We start from the raw sequence: 24,372 nt of genomic DNA, 5'->3' as shown, positions 1-24,372 counted from the left end.
GTTACCATGATTCCATAGAAACTATTCCGATACCATATGGGAATTATACCCATAATTATAGGAATGGTTACCATAATATATCGCGTTACTAAAACCATAAGGGCGTATCTCAAAATATACGCCCTTTTGGTTCTGCAGAACCAAAAGGGCGTATAAAAAAACTTTTTTGCTTCAATCAATGTAAAAATGTTGACAACATTAGAATCTATTGAAAAAACGAAAGAAATTTTTTTTTTGTTTTACGCCTTTTTGGTTTTAAGAAAAAATTTTTTTAAAATCATAAGGGCGTATCCTGTTTTTTCGATTTATTATCAATTATAGGTAAGAGTAAGAAAAAAAATTGCCAGCGTAATAAAAATTATCACTCCACAATTTAATTTATATGAACAAATATTTATTTAAGTGAAAAAACAAATAAAAAATAGAGAAAAAAATAAATTCATCAGGGTATTCATTAGTCCTATACCATCTCCATCGTCAGAATCATCTGTAGCTAAGAGTATGAAAAAAATTTTTTTAATTTTTTTTGGAACATAACTTGACAATAATAAAAAAATTTATAAACTATTACCATCGCTGAAAATTAATCTTTAATAATATTGATAATATTTTTGTGGGACGGTGCCTGATGCACAAAAATGATTTAGGTCATTAAACTTGCTTTGATATATTGGTATTCTAGAGCCATAACAATTCTCAAGAACAACGGTAATTGATTTTTGAAAATAAAAAGAAAAAAAAAACAGGAAACAGAAAATGAAACTTTGATTGAAAAATGAAAAAATGCACCTTTGAAAAATTGAACAATCTAAATGTGCATTTTTTTAATTTGATTAAATTAAATTTCACAGCACTCATAGAATTTAGAATTTTTTCATTCCCGAATTATACATATTTTTTACATTAATTGTTGAATTAAAAAAATTGTGACAAGATTCGATCAAAATTAAATAAAGAAATTTGGTTTTTTATTTAAATAAATATTTGTTCAGATAAATTAAGTTGTGGAGTGATAATTCTTATTACCCTTGCAATTTTTTTTCTTACTCTGACCTATAATTAATAATAAACCGAAAAAATAGGATACGCCCTTATGACTTTAAAAAAATTTTTGCTTAAAACCAAAAGGGCGTAAAACAAAAAAATTTTTTTTTTCGTTTTTTCCATAGATTTTAATGTTTTCAATATTTTTACATTGATTGGAGCAAAAAAAAAAAAATTTTATACGCCCTTTTGGTTCTGCAGAACCAAAAGGGCGTATATTTTGAGATACGCCCTTTTGGTTTTAGTAACGCGATATATGGGTGCCGTTCCTATAATCAACATTTGAAAAAGACCGGTTACCATGCAGTATGGGAACCATTTTCTCACCGTGTAGGTCTTATAAAATTTGATTTTTCTCTGTAACTTTTTATAAATAAAATTGAAATTTTTGCCTTATTAACCACTAATAAGGAGAAAGCGGGAAAAACTGACCAAAAATGTAGTAAAAATTAGTTTTTTGTTATACTCGCTCCAAAGGTTCTACTTTTGAGCGCTGGGTGGCGTCCGTAAAGGGACTCTTGTTTAGAGACTCTACTATACCGTCTTTTTTTCACGGCCTAGGGCAATGTAATTTTTCCTATTTTGAAATAGAACTTTGTCGATATTTAAAACTGTAGTTTTTCCATTTATTTTTTTTTTTCGCGATCTCGTTTGCCCCTCTCCCTTTTTTTTCCTCTGTCAAATATCATTAAATTCCGATAAGTAAATTTAAAACCAATAGTATTGTAACCTCAAGCCAAAGTATCCTTCTTTTCATATATATACATATATTTATATAGATATATCATTAAATGTCTTAACCATAAGCTTAAAATGAAAGCTTTAATTCCTCGTAATTTGACCGTTTATAATTTGGTAATAAAATTTTAGTTATTTAATGCTCGTGTAATTTTTATTCCAACAAAATACTTAAAAACTCTCAGCGGAAGTGTAGCAGCGTTATTACACCCACGCGATAGATCATGTTAATTGTCGAGTTTCGCAAGGCACGTTGCTCGTAACTTATGCACGCAAGCTTTCTCAGACCTTTGGGGATGAAGTAGGAACGAACAAGAATAAGAAAGAGACGAGGAACTGAAGAACGAGGAGAGAATAAGAGCCAAGAGTTCGATCCTACCCTCGACCCTACCTCCCCCTTGGCTGCTATGCTGCTTCTCCTTTAAGACGCGCTAGATTGTAAATCATTCTACCATATACGCAATTGGTTTTATAATTTTTTTATCCTCTTCTCCAGACATTTATTAATGATAATATATATTTTCATTCATATAAATTATCATCATTACATTTATTATCAAAAACAACTTTTGCACAAATTTTTTTTTTTATTTATTAAAAAAAAAAACAATCACTTTAATTTTTTTCGATTAATTCTGGTAAATAATTTTCTATGAAATACAAAAAAAAAATTTATTTAAATTCAATGGCTTGACATCAAAGAAATTCATATAAATTTAACGTATGATTGAAATATCAAAAGCGTTTAATAATAAATATGATTTTATCCATTTTATATTTATCTATATAGATTTTATTCCATTTAATAAATATTTATTCTAAAGAGTGATGCTCTCATCACCGGAAATTGTATAAACGAATCATGTGTTAACAAATATTTTTTGAATTTCGAGTGAGTAAATAAATGAAATTAATATATAAATACATATATTTTTTGATGTCAAGTCAAGTGGATGAAAATGAGGATTTTAAACTTATTAATGGTTTAAATTAAATGCTTTAGCGTACTATTGGCGCCATGTCATAAAAATAAATGTATTATTGAAGTTTAATCTTTTATGGCAACAGGTCTTGGTATTTATTAATATTTTTTTTTTTTATGGTAACAGTAGTTGTGGTAGTTTTTTTTAATTCCCGTCGATTTTATTACAAGCTCTGTTATTTATATATTTTTTGGCGGATAAAAATTTATTTATGTGTTTTTGGGAACATTGATGCAGAAATTGGAATTAATTATTTATATGTTAATTTTTTTTTACGGGCGCATTGTAATGTTACGGACGAAAAAGTTATTATTGGGATTAAAAATGAATTTTATTTTTGGGACTGATCAAATCAAAATTTTATCATAATTTTTAAATCACTTGTATGAAATATTTGGAATATTTAATAGAGGCAGTAGGACAAAAAAATTAGAGACAACAGTTTGAAATATTTCATATTTATGTCAAAGTTTTTCAAGAAGGAGCATACATATGTATATAAATGTACACAGAAAAAAAGGATGCAAAAATTTTTTTTAGCCCCTAGAAAATGTTCGTTTTCAATTCATGATGAAGAAACTTTCTTAGGGCAAGTAAAAATTTTTTTTGGAGTGAATACAAATTTTTCGCGCCAAGAAATCCTTCTTTTCTGTGTAGAGTAGATAGGGCGAAATGATAAATATTTTACGGACATAAAAAAATTTTTTTTGTAAAAAAATGCTTACATTAAATCTCCTCTGAGTGAAATTCGCTTTGGATGGAAATTTATTTTAAAATTAAAACTCCGAATCGGAATGAATGCGGATTGAGATTAAATTCATGTTGCTCCGAAATCACTTCGCTGGAAAAAACTCCCTTTTTACTTCATTTGCGGGTGGCTTTTTCTAAATTTCAGAACTGCGAATGTCCGTAGAAAAGTTTCGGACAAGTTAATCAGCTCGGATAGTCAGCCAATTTGAAATTTTCAGTAACGAAAACTAATTTTTTTTTTTTACCATTGAAAATTGAAAAAAGTCAACTCTGAAATAAAACGACCCTCTAAAAAAAAATTTAATTGCCTATAGGTAAAGATTATATGTAATCCTTTTTACTATTTTGAAAAAATCCATAGTTTAAAAAAAACATTTTTTTTCTGCTAGTTGCCCATTTTACCTCAAATTCAACTATTTTCTTTGGAATTGTCTTGGTACTTTTATTAAGTATCCAAGAACTTTGTTTCACATTATTAGGACAGTTACTTACAGAATTTTATTCAGTAGACTAGTCACAGTAATGTCAAAAAGTATTAACTCTAAAGAGACCCACTTACAAAAAGTACGCAAGACACACATGCATGGAGAAAATTTTATTATACTATTTACGATACTAAATTTTAAATTTAAACTCTTTGAAATGGTAGAAAAATTTTTCAGTGGTTAAATAATTAGTTTTGCTATTGAGAATGATAACAGTAACAATTGATGGAGGTGACGATTACTATCGAAGATGCTAATTGTAACTATTAAAGATTATAATTGTTACAATCGAAGATGGTAACTGTTACCATTCAAGGTTGGAAAAATTCTTAAACTAAAAATAGGATAAATTCATATAAATTTAAATCCTTTATTTATATCCGTATTTTAGCCATGCCCATTTTGCCCTCTAAATAATTAAAATAAGTAACAATACAATCGTTAAAGTTCGAATATAATAAAACTTTCCAAATATTGGTGCTGTTATTGATAACTTTAAATGATTGGGTGTGATCATAAAATAGCAGTCATCCGAGTATTAAGTGAAATTCATCACATCCACAGTTAAACAAAGAGAAAATTACATGTAGACAAGCTTCAGCTGTAACGCCAATATTTAAATTCTTTATTAGTTTAGATAGTAATTATTATTCGGGCTGATGGTAACTATTGCCATCAGGTTTTTAAGAATTACGATGTTGATAATAGTTATAATTAGTTAAGATAATAAAAGTTATGATTTCTGATTATCATCAATAACTGTAGATTTTGCCATATAGTCGAGATACTACAATTCAGATTGTTTATCTAATAATTTAAACGATATTCACTACTATCGAATTCAGTTTTAAAATTTTACTATAACTAGATGACAACTTTACTATAAAATTCTCTCCGTCTAGCCATTAATTGGTAGAACTCAATCAAGTCTATAAAAAAAATATCCACTTGTAATTCATATATGACTTATCTATCATTTATATTCTTCCAAAGCTCCTCTCTAGAATTTATCTCACTCAAGCGAACATTTATTGAAGCAATCTTATCGCAACAGGTCGTCATATATTTTAGTTTCCAAAGTTATTTATTCTATTAGAAAAAAAAAAAAATCTCTTGACTTAAGATGAAATGAAGGATGAGTGGAAGAGTTCAAGAGGTGCAAATAGCAGCAGTTGCGGATAGTCACCGACGATTGGAATTCTTTTCCGGAACTTGATCGTCTATACTTTATGCCCACGAGTTTAGTATATAAGATCAGAAGGGAAGCGGCATTACTGTACTGGGAATGTGCTTTCTTGTTAAATTCACTCGGTGGAAAGTGCCACCGCAACAGGCGTCAACTACCCAGTCAAAGGAATATAAGGAGGGTGAGAAGTGCTAAAGAACCACCAGAAGAAGGAGGATCCGAAGCAGTATCGTTGTTGAGATGCGAAGGGCGCCAGACAAAAGTGCCCCGGAATGCAGTAGCCGTCGTCAGCTTCGAGTGGATTGAGGATGAGTTTCACAAAATACGTGTACACGATGAGAGAGCAAAGTCCTCTTTTTTAACCTCAAAAAAAAAAAAAAAAAAAAAAAAAAATAGCGAGAACAGAGAGGAAGTTTTTAAATGAAGAATGGAATGAAGAGTGTGCAATCCGCAAAGTTTTGCCTGAAAAATGCGAAAAATTCTTAGCATCGTCTTTCTTCACGCGATCATGAATTTTCTTCGTTTTTACTCACACTCTCACTCTCGTTTCCAGTCTTTTGCTAGCACCCCCTTTCGTTTTATTACACTCGGTACTCTCGAGTGCATGAAAGAATTGAAAACAGTTCTATAAATTAAAAACTATCATTTTATTTTATGACTCTTATCTGGATAGTTTCCGGTTTGAAAAAATTATCGCTTGGACATAAATTACGTATAATAATTATTTATTGGGGGTGTAACGACTCGGTTCAATGCGACATTTTTATTTCTCTAAGGTTAAAAATCTTTTGTGTTCTTAAAAATAATTTATATCGAAATTTTGCCAACACATAATTTTAAATCGTGGCACAAATGTCATCAAGGCGTTTTGGTAGTTAGGGGAGGCTAGGACACGATAGACTGCCTTAAAAATTTGCCGAAAAAAAAAATTTTTATTTTTATCTTATTCATTATTTTTTATCAAACATTTTCACTGAAATTTTTCATAGCACAAATCAAAAGTGCACACCTCAATCGCTCATTTTATTATTAATCATTACTCTTATTTTATAATATTAATTTCTTTTTTTTGCTTACGAATTTTTATTCAACTTATAAATTATCAATTTGATTTTTTTATTTATTATTTTCAGTTTAATATTTTTTTATTAACATTTTTTTTAAATATCCCGCCTTTTTGTCTTAGATGTCGCCCTTTTTTTTCAAACCTATACTGTTACGCTAGTGCTGCCGCCAGTAGATGATGGAGAGAAAAAATGAAAAAAATAATAACAACAGTAAAAATAAAAATGGCGGCTAAATTTTTCGTTAATAATCAGTTTTTCGTTTTTAATTAATTACAATTAAACTGAAAGGATTTAAGTAGTGATTTTCCATAGGGTTCTTGTGACAAAAAATACAAAGATAATAAAAAAAAAGTTGGGCCGATTAATTGTGTCTATCGAGAGTTATCGTGTCTACGAAGTTTCATACGTAACAATTGACAGCACTGGTTTCTTGAGTTAAAATAATTTATTTAAAACTAATAAAATAACGAATCGACTTAATATTAGGTTCAAATTGTTCCTTAATAAATTCTCTATATGCTAGTATACAATTTTACCTATTTTGGTGTAATTAAAAGATAGTAGAAATATTTTTGTTTGAATAAAATAGTCGGAAAAAACAAGCCGTTCATAAACACCCTCAGCGCTTTAACGCTTGCGGAGTGCGAAAATAGGGTAGAAGTATAGTTTTTGGCCACTTCAGGGCCAGTTTTTAAATAATTAATTTTCTAAACGTGTTCGAAGGTACTTTTATCACACTATTACAATAGAATTTTTTCCAAAAATGGAGCAGGGGCCACAAAAAGTATTTTTACCCTACATACAGAAAAGCATTTTTTACTTAAAACTCTAATGGACATTCTGTCCAACTTTAAATGAACGATGGGATGGATAAAAATATGTTCCCTCGAAAATTCCGTCTTATTTAGCCCCAGCCTCTCTACTTATTTTTCATCCATATTTCAAAATATAAAACATCAAAGCATCGTTGACAAAAAAATTTGTCAATCCCATTGGAAACAACCAGCTATCCATTAAAAAACCTCGAAAAAAATATGTTTTCATGAAACAAAAAAAAAAAAAAAATATCAATAGGGAGCGGGAAAAGATTGATGAATATTCAGTAGCGGTTGCGGCTCCCGTAGAAAAAGAGTCGATGAATAAGAGTTACTGGTTGTAAGAGGGATAATAAATAAAATGAAGTAAAAAAAATTAGTAGACATAATTTAAAAATGTAAAATAATAAAATATCAAGAAAAAAAAAACTTGTAGTTAAAATGGCTGCCAACAGAAAATATCTTGACGTTATATAACGCAATTAATTTAGCAAAGCAACTTAACATTTTAATATTCATCCTCTTCTCTCGCCATCATTTATAGCTGTACCTCTTTTATTTAACTTTTCCTTATTTTTACTCGTTTTTACCCCTTGTCTACGTATATATTTTTTTTTAATACTTTATTTATTTACTTCTTTCGTTAGTTTTTTTATTTCTTGTTTCATCGTTAGCCATTTTGCTATTAATTTAAACAATTTAATCATTCGCAATTCTTTTCTTGGTCTCAGTTATGTCTACCAAAGTCTGTTGTCTCTTGGTCGACTAGGTTCTTCAAGTACTCAGTTGAGAGATGAGTTTGTCTGTAGAAATTTTCATTCTCATCTGGTACTTGCGTACTAGTACGAAATTACTGTACTGAAACTCTACTAAGGTACTGGCATTTGCGATCGTCTTTTCCAGTTTGTGATGAATCCACACTTTAATTTAAATCAAACTTTAAGCTGTTATATACCCAAGTATTAGTATGAGAAGAAGAAGAATAATAAGAATAAGAAGAAGAAGAAGAAGTTTAAGTGGGAGGAGATGAAGAAGTTACAGTAAAAGAGAAACATGATAACAAATAAAGTTATGATGAATTGTTGTATATATCCCAATTACAAAGTAATCTCATAAAACTATGAAACAACAATGTTGAAACTTAAAGATATTGGCATTTACATTTTTTTTAAAGTAGTAGAGAATAATTTCTGTTTACATACACTGCGAAAAATTTTGAGTTCGCTGTGGTGTGGATGAAGCTGAAGTTAGCGGCCTGAATAAGTAGCGGCTACGCAAAAAATTTCTGGCCGCTACTTATTACGGCCGCTAACTTCAGCTTCATGGTGTGAAAAGTTTCAACACTGTTGGTGTGAAAGTTACATGACGCAAGGTGTTAAATTTTTGAATGTGAATTAGAATATTTACACCACCAAAGGTGTAAATGGGGGTGTAAAAAATTTTTGGTGAGAAAATAGTTCTTGAGGACTTACACGGTGTGAATAAGCAAGAACTGTACTTTTAACGCTGTGTGAGTGTTATCTTTTACACCGTTTGGTGTTATTAGCTCAAAGTTCATACATTGTCCGATCTTAAGATTTGTAGTAAAAAATTATCCAATTACTGTTTCTCTTATTGAAATGAATATATATATGAGGAAATATATAAGGACGGGGAGGGGGGGGGGTAAAATGGAGAACCCCGAAGAGTAAAGACAAAAAAATTTTTTTTACAAATATTTTTCAAATATTCCAAAATCACTTTTGTAAATATAACTGAGCAATAATTGAAATTTTTTTTGTTAAACGTTTTCAAAAATCAAGTGTCAGTCGAAAATTATTAATGTCTCATGTTTTATGATAAAAACTATTAAAATTTTTATTTTTTTCTTTTGTATCCCATGATTAAGTAAAATTTTAGGGGCCCATTATGCCCCTCTCTTCCCTATAATGTTAGTTTATATAAACTACTTACAAGAAAATTTAATTTTATCAAATTTATTTAATATCCAGATATTATTTTTATTTACCTTTTTTAGGGGGTACACCATTTTGACCATTATGCCACGGATATTTTAAAAATTTAAATTAAATTACTTGAACAAAAGTTCGTAAATTTGATTTCGAATTTCTAATTTTCTGTAAATAAATTAAGGTGTATCACCTCACGATTCCCGTATTGCCCCTATATAAATTTCGTAAAATCTTTCCAGAGCTCACCCTTCCTCCATATAATGACCAAGTGAAATTCAAACAAATAAATTAAAAAAAAAAAAAAAAAAAAAAAAAATTGCTACCTTTAGCATGAACTCCACTACAAAAAATACTGATTTCGTTTCACGTAACAAACTATTGTTCTTATCAAGTCCTTTTTATTAACCCACTCTCGTATAGTATCATAATTTTTCCACACTGCAAAGTAATTTATCTCTAAGAGTTGAGACAAAGGTATCACAAAAAATTAAAAAAAGAAAAAAACGGTCAAAGTAAATAAATAAAATTGGACGAAAATTGTAGGAATTAGATCAGCTTTAGTTCTTTCATATATATATATATATATATATATAAAGAGAGAGAGAGAAAGGGATTTTATATCGACACTCACCGGTTGGTTCCCATGGTCACCCGTGACGCAAGCGGATTATAGATTAAACGATGGGCGAGACAATTTTCTCCTCGAGCCACTTGCTGGATAGAAGGATATTCACTCTCTTCAACTCCCTTGTCGCTGTGTTTATCAACTTTTCTCTGTATTACTTTCTATATCCAATAACAATTACATTACTCTCCACTTTATATAATAAATGATAATAATAGAAGTAATAATAATAAGTTGTGTCTTGTCTTGAACAATTTTCTGCTAATGGATCGGTTGATAATATTGATCAGAGCAATGAATTCTTAATCATCTTGTGTTGATGTCATGAGTAATGATAAACAGAGTGACAATGTGACGACGACAACAACAGCTACAACGATTACGACGACATGCTGTGACGGAAATTGATTACTTAACACTAATTAAATTCCATTCACCATACAAAATTACTATTTTACAAGCTTATAGCTTTACATTATTGTAAATTACTCGTATTTATATTCACGAGGCTCGAAATATAAATTACTGTCTTTAAATAAAATTTTAAACATTCAGATTCGAAACGCTATCTTGATATTTTATGCTCTATTAACTTATGACAGTTAAAATTTTAATTTATCGTCAGGCTGTACTGTTGAGAAAGATGAAAATTTAATTAATTATTTTTTTACAACATGAAAGTAGAAATAATTTCTTTTCGAAAGGGAAAGGCGGGCAAAAGGGGGTTGCTAAGAAAATAATGAATTTTCTTGCATTTTAATGCGATGATAACTCGTCTCCTTTTGACTGAATTTTAAGGAATTACACTAAATTTTCAGATGTTACAGAGAAAAATTTTTTTTACTAAAAGGGTAAAATGGACCACCTAAAAAAAGTAGATTTTTTTTTTATTTGAGAAAATTAATACATGGAAATTGTTGATATTTAATCTAAGTGAAAAAAAGTAATTTACAATAATAGTTAATCAAGATATCAAAAAAAAAATTATTGAAAATAAATAACATATAAATTTCAAATTTAGTGATGAAAACTCCGTATGTAGTTTTTTTGGCCAAGTTTGCTGAAAATTTCTGAAAAAAAAAATTTAAGACAAATTTTGGGATTCTCAAAATTGTATAAAAATGAAAATAAGAATTGTAATTAACGTAGAAAAGCAGTCGTTGAAAAGAACAATTTTTACCAAATTTTTGAACTCGTCAGTTTTTCCCGCCCTTCGCCTATTCGCTATGAGTGTGACTGCAGCGCCAGACAAAATATGAACTACGGGAGGCTGTCAGAGTATGTTTTTATACGTATGTCAATAGCAAGAAACATAAAAATAAATAAATATTATAAATAATAGTAAAAAAAAAAGTTGTCAAAAATATGTGATAGTTTTATAGTAATTGCAGTTTTGTTTTTTAGCTAAACGAATCAATAATAAGTAAGTATAATGATAAAAAATAAAAAAGAATGCAGTAAGCATTTAGGTTAAGTTGTTTGAAATCCATATCAAAGTCAAAATATGATATTGAGGAAAAAATCAAAATGAAAAATAAATAATTAAATGATAACAAAATAAATACTTTCACGTGTGCTTGCTTACAATTTCAGTAATCATAGCCTCCCGTAACTCCGAAAGTAACCACTGCAAACGCTTCAGTCAATTTGATTTCCCCTACCATGGCTTCACTCAGAGCGAATAAGTGAATACTAATAAAAAAAAATCAACTTAATTTATAGAGGTACAGAGAAAAAATAAATTTTATGAGACCTATGACTTCTTATATGACTCAATACTACATATGTGAAAATCCAAATATTGTCAGTTTTTTGTAACTCTTTAAAAATTCAATAGGATCTTTTATTTTTTATTTAAAATCGCTTTTTAACTGTCGCGGTCATCAGCGACTATATAAACTGTTGGAAATGATACGTTTGGACTTAGGGGTTTTTGGAAGGTCCACTTTAGATCAAGTCTCAGAAAATCGATCTTTTCGGATTACACTGGGATTCGAACCCACGTTTGGACAGTTACCAAGTTTGAGCAGTTAGCCTACTTACCTCTTGGCTAATGTGACTGCTTTAATTTTTTTTCATTGATATACTACTATGTCAAATTTTGAAAAACTCGAACAGAATTCTAAAACCGACCGTACCTTAAAAATTATTTTCTCAACCCAATAAAATTTTTTGCAACCCAGAATAAAAGCCAAAATTTTCTTAGTCAAAAAAAAACATTTCTTGAGCGAAAAGTTTAAATATCCCGTATGAAAAAACAATATATGGTTAAAATATATAAAATCATATATGTTTGCAACAAAAAAATATATGATATATTATATTGTATATTATAGAAAATACAGAAATTTTCGCCGATTTAATATAAAATGATATACAGTAGTAAATATATGTCACTTATATATGACAAGAATATATATTTTCATATATGATGAAATATATTTTTTGTATATGATTGACATATATATTTTATGTATGCTAAACATATACGGACTATATGATGAACATCATATTTTTCAACATAAAAAAAAATATATTAGAAAATATAGTTAAATTCGCCACATATATTTTCTGATATTTATCATATATTTTGACCATATATGTTATTTTCATACAGGCGTAACAGATCTCCCTAAATATATTTTGGGAAATCCAAAATTGCACAAAAACAATAATACCCTAAACGACAATTGATAAAAATTAAAAAAAAATTTCTTACCAAATTTTCAAACTAGTCCCCCCTTCATTTTTCCCGCCCTTCCCCTATCTTGTCTACCATATCCATTTCCAAGCGGCTTAACCTTAAAAAATCTTAACTTTAAAGATTCAAAACTTCACTTCCACTTTATCCTCTAACCCATCAAACTTTTAAACCCTCATTAATTAAAGTAATTAACGATTGTCATGATTAATTAACAATTTTTCAATGAGTCTGAATAAAAAATGACAAATCGTCCTTTATCAAAAACCTATAATCTACAAACCGTGGTCGTATTGCCGAAAAGTAAACCTAGTATAGAGTTTTTATCAACCCTCTGGATTATTATGAGTGTCGGGGAATGGACTATCGGCGGGGATTGCATGATGGATCGCTCAATGTATCTAGGTTATCCGTGGCAACCGGCACGGAATAGATGGGGGGTACGTGACGGATGAACGGAAAACCAATGTAGGGACGTACACTGAGAAAGATATTACAATAGTATAGTTGTTGGTTCTTGTAGTTACAGTTTAGTGTGTAGGAGTACTGAAGTAGTAACCGTACATTTATAATCGTAGTAGTGGCTGTTATTATCATTATTATTATTATTGTTGAGATGAGTTGAAAAGCGGGTAACGCAAGTGTAAACTAAGATAGACTATTCGAAAACCCAAAGAGTTACATATGTATTAGAATTACTCTTACATACATATTTATGTTTAAACTTTGCACGAATACCTTTTAAATAAATATACATATATATGTGTTGTTGGGTCATGGATTATTCTGGCATAAAGTATGAGTGATATAGAGTATCCTTTACCACCTGATGTGGTAATATAGATGACTCAGTTGCGATTAGGAACGTAAGCTTCAAAGTGAATGATACTTGAGAGACGCTTACCAGGCACGCTTCGAATATTCACAGTTTTATATATATGTATGTATGGATTTTACTTGTTCAACATACAAATTGATTCACTCGTCTTTCACGGAAGGTCATGTACGTCAATGCTCTTCTGAGCTAAAAGAATTCTAACCACAAGAGCCACAGTAACCTGCTTAAAATGCGCTCTATATACATTTTTTATCAACTGATCATATCTTGCCTGATATTCTTTATCAATTATATATATATATCGAAAGGGTGGGTAAGTTGAGACCGGGTGGGCAAAATGGACCACCTCAAAAATATGGTAAAAGTCATTTAGGATTTTTATCATCACTTTTGTATACAGTTTTGAGTGGCGCAATTTTTTTTTCGAAATTAGTTTTCAAGAAATTTTTAGTGGACTCGATATTATATGAAATAACATATGGTCAAAATATATGTAAAAATATATGATAAATATCAGAAAATATATGTGGCGAATTTAACTATATTTTCTGATATACTTTTTTTATATTAAAAAATATAATATTCATCATATACGAGTCCGTATATGTCAATTATATATAAAAAATATATTTTCATCATATATGAGGAATATATATTATTGTCATATACAAAAACTATATTTGTATCATATATAAAAATATATGTTTCTATCAGATACGAAAAATATATTCTGATCATATATAAAAACATATATTTATATTATGTATGGAAAAAAAAAGTTTCTTATATATATGACCCACTCCAATTAAATGAGATCTAAATTTTAATATACTCTTTAAATTGCAGATAAAATTCTCGAAATTAGAAATTTGAAGCGAATATATAATATACTCATATACATATACATACACCAAATAAAATATATGCTTAAATATAACAAAGAAAATATATGGTGCCATATATAATATAAATTATATGCTACCATATATTTCATTTCATATAAAAATTTTATATTTTTTGAATATAAAAGGAAATATATCAATACAATATATTATAAGGTAAATGTCAATGTATATATGGCTTAATATAAAAAACATATAAGTCACATATATGGAATACATTTATTTACTACTGTATATAATTTTATATTAAATCGGTGAAAACCTCTATATGATTGTTTATAGTATACAATATCATATATCATATATTTTTTGTTGCAAACATATATGATTTTATATATTTTAACCATATATTATTTTTTTATACGAGATATTACTGGCCAAAAGTATTTCTCTGTATTTAAATTTTATATAAGTATATCTTTAATAATTTTTTTATTTTGCATCTTTTTTACTAACGGAATTGCGAATCTCTTTTTTGACTTAGATTAGATATAAACAATTTCGCTACATTTTTTTGAACTTTTTTTTTTTTTTTAACAACAGCTAAAAATTTTTTCCATTTACTTTGAATATTAAAAAAAAAAAAAAAAACAATTAACGTATTTGAGTCCTCAAAAATTTACTATTTCCTTAACCCGTTTTGCCTCCCCCATATATGGGAAAAAGTTGGGTTAAATGGCCCACTATTTCCAGTAAAAAAATACATTTTTTTTTTTGCTTAAATGTTTATCGATAGTCTCTAGACAAAGTATGGGGTAAGTTGGTCATTCCGTGGAAAAAACTTTTAAATTGTGTACTAAAATTAAAAATAATTACGTCCAATAGATTAAGTATCAATATACAAGTCACTTCTGATAGTTAATATATATCTTTTTTTTAATTTTACAAAAGAACTTAAATAAAAAAAACTAAAATATATTTTATATTGTCAAAATTTGTTACTGGCTGTACTATTTGGGCTGACTAACTCACCCTATATTTTTTCTAAAGACTAGATAAACATTTACCGAAAGAGAATTATTTCCATTAAAACGCAGTGTCTCATTTTGTCCAACTTTTTCCTCTACATCCGTAAATATTGAAACTACGCAAAGAAATTTTTTTTTTTCATCATATAAAATTTTTTGAAATTTATCAACTGTATAAAACTCAGCTTGAACAGTTAAAAGTCACTAAAAAATTAAAAAAAATTCTCTAATATATTAAAATATAAAATATTTATTTTAAAATCAATGTTTTCTACAAATGCTCGTCTTAGTAACAATAATTAGACCATTAGTCTTCCAAAGATAATTATTATCCGAGCAATAAATTATTTATTATCAAGTAACTTTTATAATTCTTTAAAATAATGCAGACAAATGAATAATTAATTAGATAATAAAAGAACAAATTTTTATTATCAATTTTCTTAAAAGATTGTGCTGAAATGGGTGTACTTTGGTAATTAGTATTTAGCTGGCCTTGATGATACTAGTCGTTGCAAGTCAGTGGTAGTCTTGATTACACAAGTACAAGTAGATGGTATGTTGCGTAGTGTGTGTTGGTTATCGCAATACTTACTATAACGATACATTTCCAAAGTTACGTTTATCGTTACACTGTTGCCTGCCATTTCCGCTAGCAAGTACGATGATGTTGCCAAGGAAAGTGTAAAGAAGAGGTAGAATGAGAGGGAGAGTAAAGAGTCTGCTTGGGAAAGCTACTGGTTCCTCATCCTCTTTTTTATTCACGCCCTCGTTCCCTCATTCTCTCTTAACAGCTTTCGCAATCGTTACCATTTCTTCTTTTTACACCTACTTTTTTTTGGCTCTCTCTTTCTTTTAAAAAAAAAAAACTCATAAAATAAAAGCTCTGTTATTTTTTTTCAATGTTTGTGTTTTTTTTCTTTACTCGCCAGTCAAGTAATTATTAACTTCTACTAGAGTTTTGAAGGGTAACCACTGTAGACTTTAGACAAAGCTGGCAGTAATTGAGTTTTTTAAACTAAACATTTTTCATTTTGCTAAAGAATTATATTTATTATTTAATTTTCTTGGCTAAAAATACTCACGTCACTTTATTTTGAGAACAGAAACATTATCAAAGTGGAATAAAAAAAAAGTTTTAAATTTGATTTACTTAATTTTTTTTTTATTGGCTGGATTATGTTTATTATTAAATTCCCTCTGGAATGAGTACCAACTTCAATATGTTTTGACCAAAAAATTTTATAAATAATCGAATGTTGAATTCTGAAAAAAAAAAAAAAAATTTGTCATCTAACTTTTTACTTGATTCGTGATTATTATTCAATATCCTCTGGAATGAGTACCCACATGATGATATTTTTATTATAAAATCATCTCTCATATTTATAAAAAAAAATCAAAATCAAAATTTTATTAAAAAAAATTTTTTTACAGAATTCATTACTCAGATTATCTTTATTATTGAATCCCCTCTGGAATGAATACCCACATGACTACATTTTAATTACAAAAGCATTCCTTAGGTTTAAGAAATAGTCAAAATTGAAATTTGACTTAAAAAAATTTTTTTTAAAAATTCATTAGTCCGATTATGTTCATTATTGAATTTCCTCTGGAATAAGTACCTACATGACTATATTTTAATTATAAAATCATTCCTCAGGTTTATAAAAAAAAAGTAAAAATTGAAATTTTAGCAAAAAAGTATTTTTACAGAATTCATTAGTCAGATTTTATTTATTATCGAATTTCCTCTGGAATGAGTACCCACATGACTATATTTTAAATAAAAAAAATTTGATCAGAATTAAAAATTAAATTTGACAGAAAATATTTTCTTGAATTGGATACGAGAAGAAAAAAAAACAATGTGACTGTTAAATAATTATTTTTATTCATAAATTAGTTATTACATAAACGTTCAAAATTGATAATATTTATAATTGTTTTCATATAAATATATATGTATATAACGTTTGATTGAAGTACAGTGAAGAGGTCGTTGAAGTGAAAAAGGGTGGGGAGTTGGATGAAGGATAAGACCAAGTGGAGCTATAACTAATTATTTGCCACTTGTCAGGAACAGTTAAACGACTCTCACGGTTCTCTTCGTTCTTCGTGCTCAATTCTCTTCTTCTTCAGATCGATAACTCGGTAGTAGTGGCAGAGAAAATGAACCGTCGACTTTAATTGTCTCTCCCTTAGTACGACGAATAGCTCTCTTCTCCCCATACCAGTCTTGATGCTACGCTAGTATGTCGCGCAACCGGCAAAACGACAGAAGCGAAATGAGCCGATCGGTAGTGCCCCGGTTAGGTCGGGTGTAAGTAAAAAAAAAAAATAAAATTGAGTGTAGTAGAATAGAGCAGAGCAGAGCAAAAAGTAAGAATAAAAAGTAACAACAACAAATAAATAAAAAAAAAAAAATAAAGCCCTAGCGACGTCAATTTCTTTGTGGTTTTATAACACGACATGCTGGTGGTGGCAATTTAGTGAATCCTGCATTATCGAAAACTGGAAGTAGATCTCGGACACGTTGACCAGCGCCCAATGAAGCTAATTCCAGCCATCTGTCATTTGAACAGCTATGATGAGTAATCAAAATAATGTTTTAAACAACAATACCATTCAAAATATATTATAATTATCAATACCTTAATTATTTATTCACTGCAGACCCACCTGTTGTTTTTATACTTGGCCAAATTGGCGCTTATTGGATGCGGTGTCTCTGTTGGAAAAAATGTCGCCCCATAGAAATCAAGACCGCGACTTAATAACATTGATGTCTCTTCAACACTCGCCAGCGTAACACGAATTACTGGCGGCCCGGTATAAATAACTGGTGGTTCATTACTGTTTTGTGTCTCGCTCTTCAGTTTGTCGTTAATAGCCTTCACTATTTGTCAATTAAATTATTTACCCAATTAGTATTCATACTGATTGCAATCCTCATTTTAATTACGGATCAAAAAATTTTAATCAGCTTTGAAATAGGAGAGACCGGGTCATGACGGTCTCATTTTGAGCAAATTTAATTTCATTTTACTCGAAATATTTTGTTTTGCTCCTAAATTCTGACCAAAGTCGAAATTGCGAAAGAATTTTTGATAAAAAGAATTTTTGTCAACCAAATTTTGGTCAGCCCATCATGCCCCGATCTCCTCTACAGGTTTATTGTAAACACCGCAATAAAAATCTTAGGATCCCAGTTTCGTGATAAGAATAAAAAGACACGAAATAAATATTTGAAAAGATATAAAACTTACAAACAGTTGCTGTATTGAGTGGTAACCTGGTGACCTCAACAATAGACCGATATTTATAGAGCGCATGTCTTATATCATCCTCAGGGAGTTCTTCGGGTACATCAAGAACATATACAGTGAATATTTTAGCAGGTCGGCAAGGGATAGCAACTTTTTTATAGAATCTTGCCCCGGTAACTTTGTGAAAACCTTTTTTGTACACCGCCTGGAAGTCATCGATGTTGCTGAATTTGAATAGAATTCCAGTAGCGGTTTTGGTTAACGAGAAAGCGCCTCTGTAATGAACCAAAGTATTTGAAATTACACTAAAAAGTACTATGGAAGATGATCCTATTGAGATAGATATTATGCAAACCCTAATGACCTTTTGATTGTTGACAACGGAGAGGGTTAAAGTGGAACAGCTTGATGTCCTATCAGCACGAATGAGTGAGTAGTCCTTATCAGACTTGAAGAGGCGTTGAGAACATGCATTTATTAGTGAATAAGCCAAGAGGGTCGCTAAGAGCCATGAGAATACTGAAACTGGGATAGGAGATATATAGATTGAGAGAAAGAGGATTTAAGGGGTTGCGCTGGTGAAAAGTAGATTTTCAACGTGGGAGGGTAAGAAAAGTGGCTATAGGAGTATTCTGTTCGAGGAATAAGATACGTTGCTACGTGAAATCGTTTCACTAAGGCCTGGGGTTCACGACAAGCACTAGCAGTTCAAGTTGAATGAGCCAGAGAAACCGCGAGGGGAATTCCAAGAGCCTCAGACTCGCCGGAAGTTCATTTTCTTCCGAATGGTCCTCGTACTTATCGTGCTCAGACTCGTCGTTTCTAGCTATTCGATGAACAAACGGGGTACGCTGCTAAAGTTTGTGGTGGTAGTGATGACACTAACATCCAGACACCCGAGAAACAAGCACACAGAAAGCAAGATGAGCAGAGACGAGAAATCAAGCGTAACGACCTCAAGATGATCCCCGCAAATCGGGCAAGCGATCGCGTCAATCATTTGTACGATCATACCAGGATTCCGGCGAGAAATAGCTATTTTTTTTACCTTTTCTTCATATTCTTTAACGTGGCTCTGGAATCCCAGACTTTATTTTTTATCTCGGGGTAAAAATGTGTCATAAAATGGTGGGTTATGTATTAACTGATAAGTACTGAAGTAAAGCCGTTAGAATTGGTTGTTATTGAGTAGTTATGTAGCCATAAAGTATAAAGTACTTTTCTTACCGGAAATTCATCTTGTCGCAAATGGTAGCAGCTTTTTCCACAGTTAGCTCATGGCTCGGTGTAAGAAGAAACGCACCCTTGGTAAGAAAATCGTGCTCACTGATCTCAGAATCGGTATCATGATCCATCCAATCACGTTCCTGACCCACAGCACCCTCTTGATTTAATCTCAAAGTTGAGCTATTCTTCGAAGTCGACATATCCTTGTCGTAAATCCTACTGGTAGTTTGTTCCGGTTGTGACATCTTTTTATAGTTTATTAAGTCGTGCAAACGTGGAGGGGTTATAAATAACTTTCAAGGACTATATTAAATCAACGAACGGTATTAATATGTTACGTTTGATCGAGGACAATGTGTTTTATATTTTAAGACGTTTACAATATGAAAGATGGTGGTCTTGGCCGTCTTGGTACACTGAACGCGCCTAACCGAGACTCGCCTTTTATACTCTTGATTTGCGAATCTGTTGATCCATCTCAGTTTGTCATTCGTTTGTATTTCTATCTGTGTCTCGATGATGCATGAAGGCAAAAACTTACGATCATAAAACCTAGCTCTAATTTTGTTATTTTTCATCATCAATTGACTGCCGTCAATTTAACGGATCCTACATACGATGGATAAATTTATTTGGTTTTTTATGTAATGGACGTACTTCCATATAATGTACCACAGCATTGATTCCTAGTTAACGGCAGGTGGTGGTAGATGCTGAAAATGGTGTACGCGTAGATCTCAAGAGCATTGGAGCATAGTGTGTTGTATATTGATGGATACAGATACAACAGGAAGTAGATTTCAATGTGGGTGGTTAATCAACCGTGGAGTTTTTGCCTTCGAAGACGGACAATGGGATAGATGCGTGGGATGGCTAATTGGATGATTCGATGAGGCGATACTTTGGCTTGTAAATTGCCAGCTGTAAACTACTAGCAGCTTAACCAGCCTCAGCCATATTCACGGATGTCTACAGCAGCAGCGGGGCCAATGTCTATTTTAGGTATTACGCTCGAGCGATTATTTTTAAACTCAGCGTATCGCGCCATTGTTTGAGAGGAGCCATGTTTATCAGCAAACCAGCGAACCAAACAGCTCAAGTATTTCATTAATTCGTCACTGGAGCCCCTATAAATCATCACGTCACTAAGTAATCATTGTATGATTGATGAAATTTATTATAACTATGACGAACAAAGTAACTCAGCAGTATGCGGTAATTATTTTTTAATCGCCTGAAAATTAATTACTGACAGGCTAACGCTGTAACGTATCAACTATAAATCTTGTATACCAACGAGATGTGTGTATTATGTACAAATTTCGTCAAAGTATAACAGCTAAGTTTGTAGCTTACCGCACACGTTGTTGTAGCTGTTGCTAGGCAAGAGAATGAGACACGGTAGAAGAGAGAGGGAGAGAGAGAGAGAGCTGGTGAATCGCAACCGCAGCGCAACACCGCGCACGTGACTTAGATCGATCCAACCAACGTCCCATCCAAATAGAAGTTGGTTGGGTTGGATTCCGCGCGTAGAAAATGGGCCACGAACCGTGATTTTTCACAAGTGTCCTAGCCACAAAGCCATTAGAGCATTCGTAGTATTAAACCCCTCAGGGACACCTTTCTTTCTCCCTTATTTCTTTCTATCTCACTCTAAAAACCTCATTTAGTTTTCGCTTTCTGTCGGATTACCTTTTCATACGTACCATTGAACAACAATAGCACATTTGGATAAAACAGTAATCTGGATCAGTACAACATCCAATTCGAAAATTTAACACTACCAAATTCAATTCATTAGCATTGAACCTGATCAGCTTATGCTCTTTTATTGCCAGAGTCAGTAGAGTAACCAGGATGTGTATGTAGATGAACTAAAAGATATTAAGATACTGGATACTGGTACATGGAAAACGATAATTATATAGCATATAACTATCGGTCGGCTTTAAAATCAAATTGCCGGAATTAGCGGGACTGGAAGAGCCGAGTAGCTGGAGAATTGGTGGCGGCTCGTGCCGAACCGACCGGCTAATTACTTAACAAAGCAATTACGAGCGCCTTCGTCCAATTATACTCGCCACACCCTCGAGGCTTCTGCTAAAACCAGAATGAGCTGATTCCTAGAACACTGGTGGTAAGATGGTGAGGTGCCGTCCCTACTTCTTAAGGTCCCTCGGCTGATGTACTTTGTATTGTACAGTATATACGTTTTCTATCTACTCACCTCATTCCGCTACAACCCTGATTCTGCTGCTACTCATCAGAACATAGTATTCCAAGTTGCTCAAGAGAGAGATCTTAGGGCATGGCATATACCCCAACTATTAAGTAATCACCTTGATGCGTTTGTTCATTAACTATTTATCTTTGTGTACGTGTTACCTCATCACAAATAGGTCAGATTAAGCCCTAATTATATAACATTTACCCGATGTTTAAGTTTAAATATACAACATCCAACGGTTGAATAAAATTTAATCTAAAAATTTTCAATTGTACATTTTTCAATCGAATAAGAACGATGACTAGGATATTTCATCCAGGAATGGACAACTGTCTGTGAAAGCATGAATCGTAATTGGGCGGAAATGGAATTCGGATAGTGCAGCTTCTGTCGAATGGAGCGAAGCAATAGGACGTGAGAAGCAGCAGCAGCAGTAGTAGCGAAGAAGAGAGTTTGGGGACGTAGGATGAGTTGGAGACTTGGTATATTGGGATGAGTTGGACAGGGGTTGAAGAGACGTCTTCACAAATATGTCGAGATACAGGCTCAATATGTGCAGACGGTCTACGTTGGCATGACCGTAGATCCGTCGGGAGTGAAGGGAGGAGTACAGTAGGTTGTATAGTTGTATAGTAGGTAGCAGCAGCCAGCCAGCCAGCCAGTATAAGGGTGGCATCAAAAGGGAACCGGGGGTATCTGAGGGAGAGGAACAGAGAGAGGGTTGACGCCGGTGGCCTGTAACTCTATGCCTCTCGGTGCCTCGATCAATAGAGACGGTACAACATTGAGCGGCACGCAGCTGACTAAAATCCCCTGGGTTGACTTTGAGGCTACATCTATCGTTAAACTATTTCTCTGCTGGAAAAATCAACCCTCCGAATGAACATCTATTTCCTATTCCTTTTTATTTATACTCTCTTATAATCCATATGCTGTATGCTCATTGTAATTACAATGACAATTACTGTAGATATCATAGCTCTTTTTTATTTACGTTGACGAATTTAATCCATAGTAATTGGATTTGTATTTTGTTATTGATGTCATACATGATAATAAAAATTGTAAAGACATGGAACAAGCTTTAGTTAATTTGTAATTGCATAATGTATCAATTTTTATGCATGAGTCTCTTGAGTAACTCATGAGTTATGCATAGCCCGATAGACCGTAGTGTCTCTGGCACTATACTACAAGCTGATGCAGCCGCGCAACATTGCTGTGATTTCATCGATGGATAAAGGGATAAATGACACATCGAATCCCTTGGAAAGTTGTAACAAAAAGTGTTGACAGATGAACAAGATTGTACAAGAGCTTAATTTTCTTTCCCATCTAACTCGTAAGATTATTTTTAATCCTAGGATCTTTTTTTGTGAAATAGCTTTATGAAGTTTTAATAGTTAATTATGCTCCAGAGTAATTGTGTTTCATTGATGAATGAACTAAATCATCAGTGAAATAAAACGTGATTTAAATGCGAATAGAATGAGGTTTAAATAGCTATCATAGAGTCAGCCAACCACTCGTAGCAGTCTCGCACCGAGTTAATCCTTTCAGTCTAGTTTGATTTTGTCATGTGTAATGTCACGGGTACGCAACTAGCCAGCCGTAGACTGACGCCAATCTCTATGGTAATCGTCCTACCGGTTTTGGGCGGGCTCCACGATGTTCTCTTGGGATTATAGTAACTCTGGAATCTCCAGCCATTTCAAATGTCTCCTGTCTCCTCTACGTAACTATGCTACTGCTCTTGCTATTGCCACAGTAACTGCCAGTATTTGTACCTAGAGTATAACGATGGGAGAAATGTCGGTTGTTTAATTTAGTATCCATGAAATATAATGCTCAAGATAATCAGACCATCATCAATCATGTTCTCTACGACACTTGTCTTCTTTGTTGGTTGGATGGACAACAAGTAACCACTTTTTTTTCATTACTTGATGAAAACGGTTGTGTAGCTTACGGGAAGTAGTTGGACTCGTGGATCTAAAACCTCAAAGAAGCGTGAACAACGGACGGACATAAGACAAGAAGAGTAGCAAGGGAAAAAAAGCATTAGTCGGGGCAATTATCCTTGGAGGACGAGACTCTGAAGTTACGATGTCTAATGGCAGTGCGCTTCCTGGCCGCACCCTCTCAACAACACACAGAAACCACATCGACATTGCTAGAATTGTGTCCCCAAGGGGAACCGACCAGCCACTCCCTCAACACACACACACACACACACACACATACTATCTATTTAAAATCACCTGGCTTACTTTTGAACAGCTCGATTATTCTTATTTCATATTTATATTTATTTTCATTATTTTTTAAATTACCAAAACCACTCCACGAATTGTTTTTCCTAAATTTTGTCAATTTATTGAATTAGGGCTGTAGAATAAGTGGCTGTCTCGAAAATTGGTAACCTGTAAAATTCATGAATCCACACGAGTTTGAAAGCATCGATAACCATAAAATCTATAAATAAACCCTACGAAATTGTTCAGTTTGACGGCGAACTGATGAAAAATCGATTTTGTCAGAAATCCAATTTTTAAAAATAGTATTATCTATTTATTGCTGTAAGATGAGCAG

General features: G+C 31.8%; 1 protein-coding gene across 1 annotated transcript; it reads right to left on the bottom strand.

Moving 5' to 3' along the window:
• Positions 1 to 17,500: 17,500 nt before the first annotated feature.
• LOC103577662 (uncharacterized) lies at positions 17,501 to 19,798 on the bottom strand. The gene is made up of 4 exons (XM_053743096.1): positions 19,554 to 19,798; positions 18,327 to 18,601; positions 17,740 to 17,956; positions 17,501 to 17,627 (listed from the first exon to the last, which is right to left on the bottom strand). The coding sequence occupies exons 1-4, from the start codon at positions 19,796 to 19,798 to the stop codon at positions 17,501 to 17,503; spliced, it is 864 nt and encodes a 287-aa protein (XP_053599071.1).
• Positions 19,799 to 24,372: the final 4,574 nt, after the last annotated feature.

Source organism: Microplitis demolitor, chromosome 2 (assembly GCF_026212275.2).
Source record: "Microplitis demolitor isolate Queensland-Clemson2020A chromosome 2, iyMicDemo2.1a, whole genome shotgun sequence".
Lineage (NCBI taxonomy): Eukaryota > Metazoa > Arthropoda > Insecta > Hymenoptera > Braconidae > Microplitis > Microplitis demolitor.
This window is presented reverse-complemented; position numbering and strand designations above follow the sequence as displayed.

Excerpts from the sequence above, each read along its gene's own strand:
- LOC103577662 (XM_053743096.1), bottom strand. The coding sequence starts at position 19,798 with ATGTCACAACCGGAACAAACTACCAGTAGGATTTACGACAAGGATATG. Across the intron at positions 17,957-18,326 it reads ACTCAATACAGCAACTGTTT|TGAAGGCTATTAACGACAAA; the intron begins GTAAGTTTTATA and ends ATTGACAAATAG. Across the intron at positions 17,628-17,739 it reads GCCAAGTATAAAAACAACAG|ATGGCTGGAATTAGCTTCAT; the intron begins GTGGGTCTGCAG and ends TTCAAATGACAG.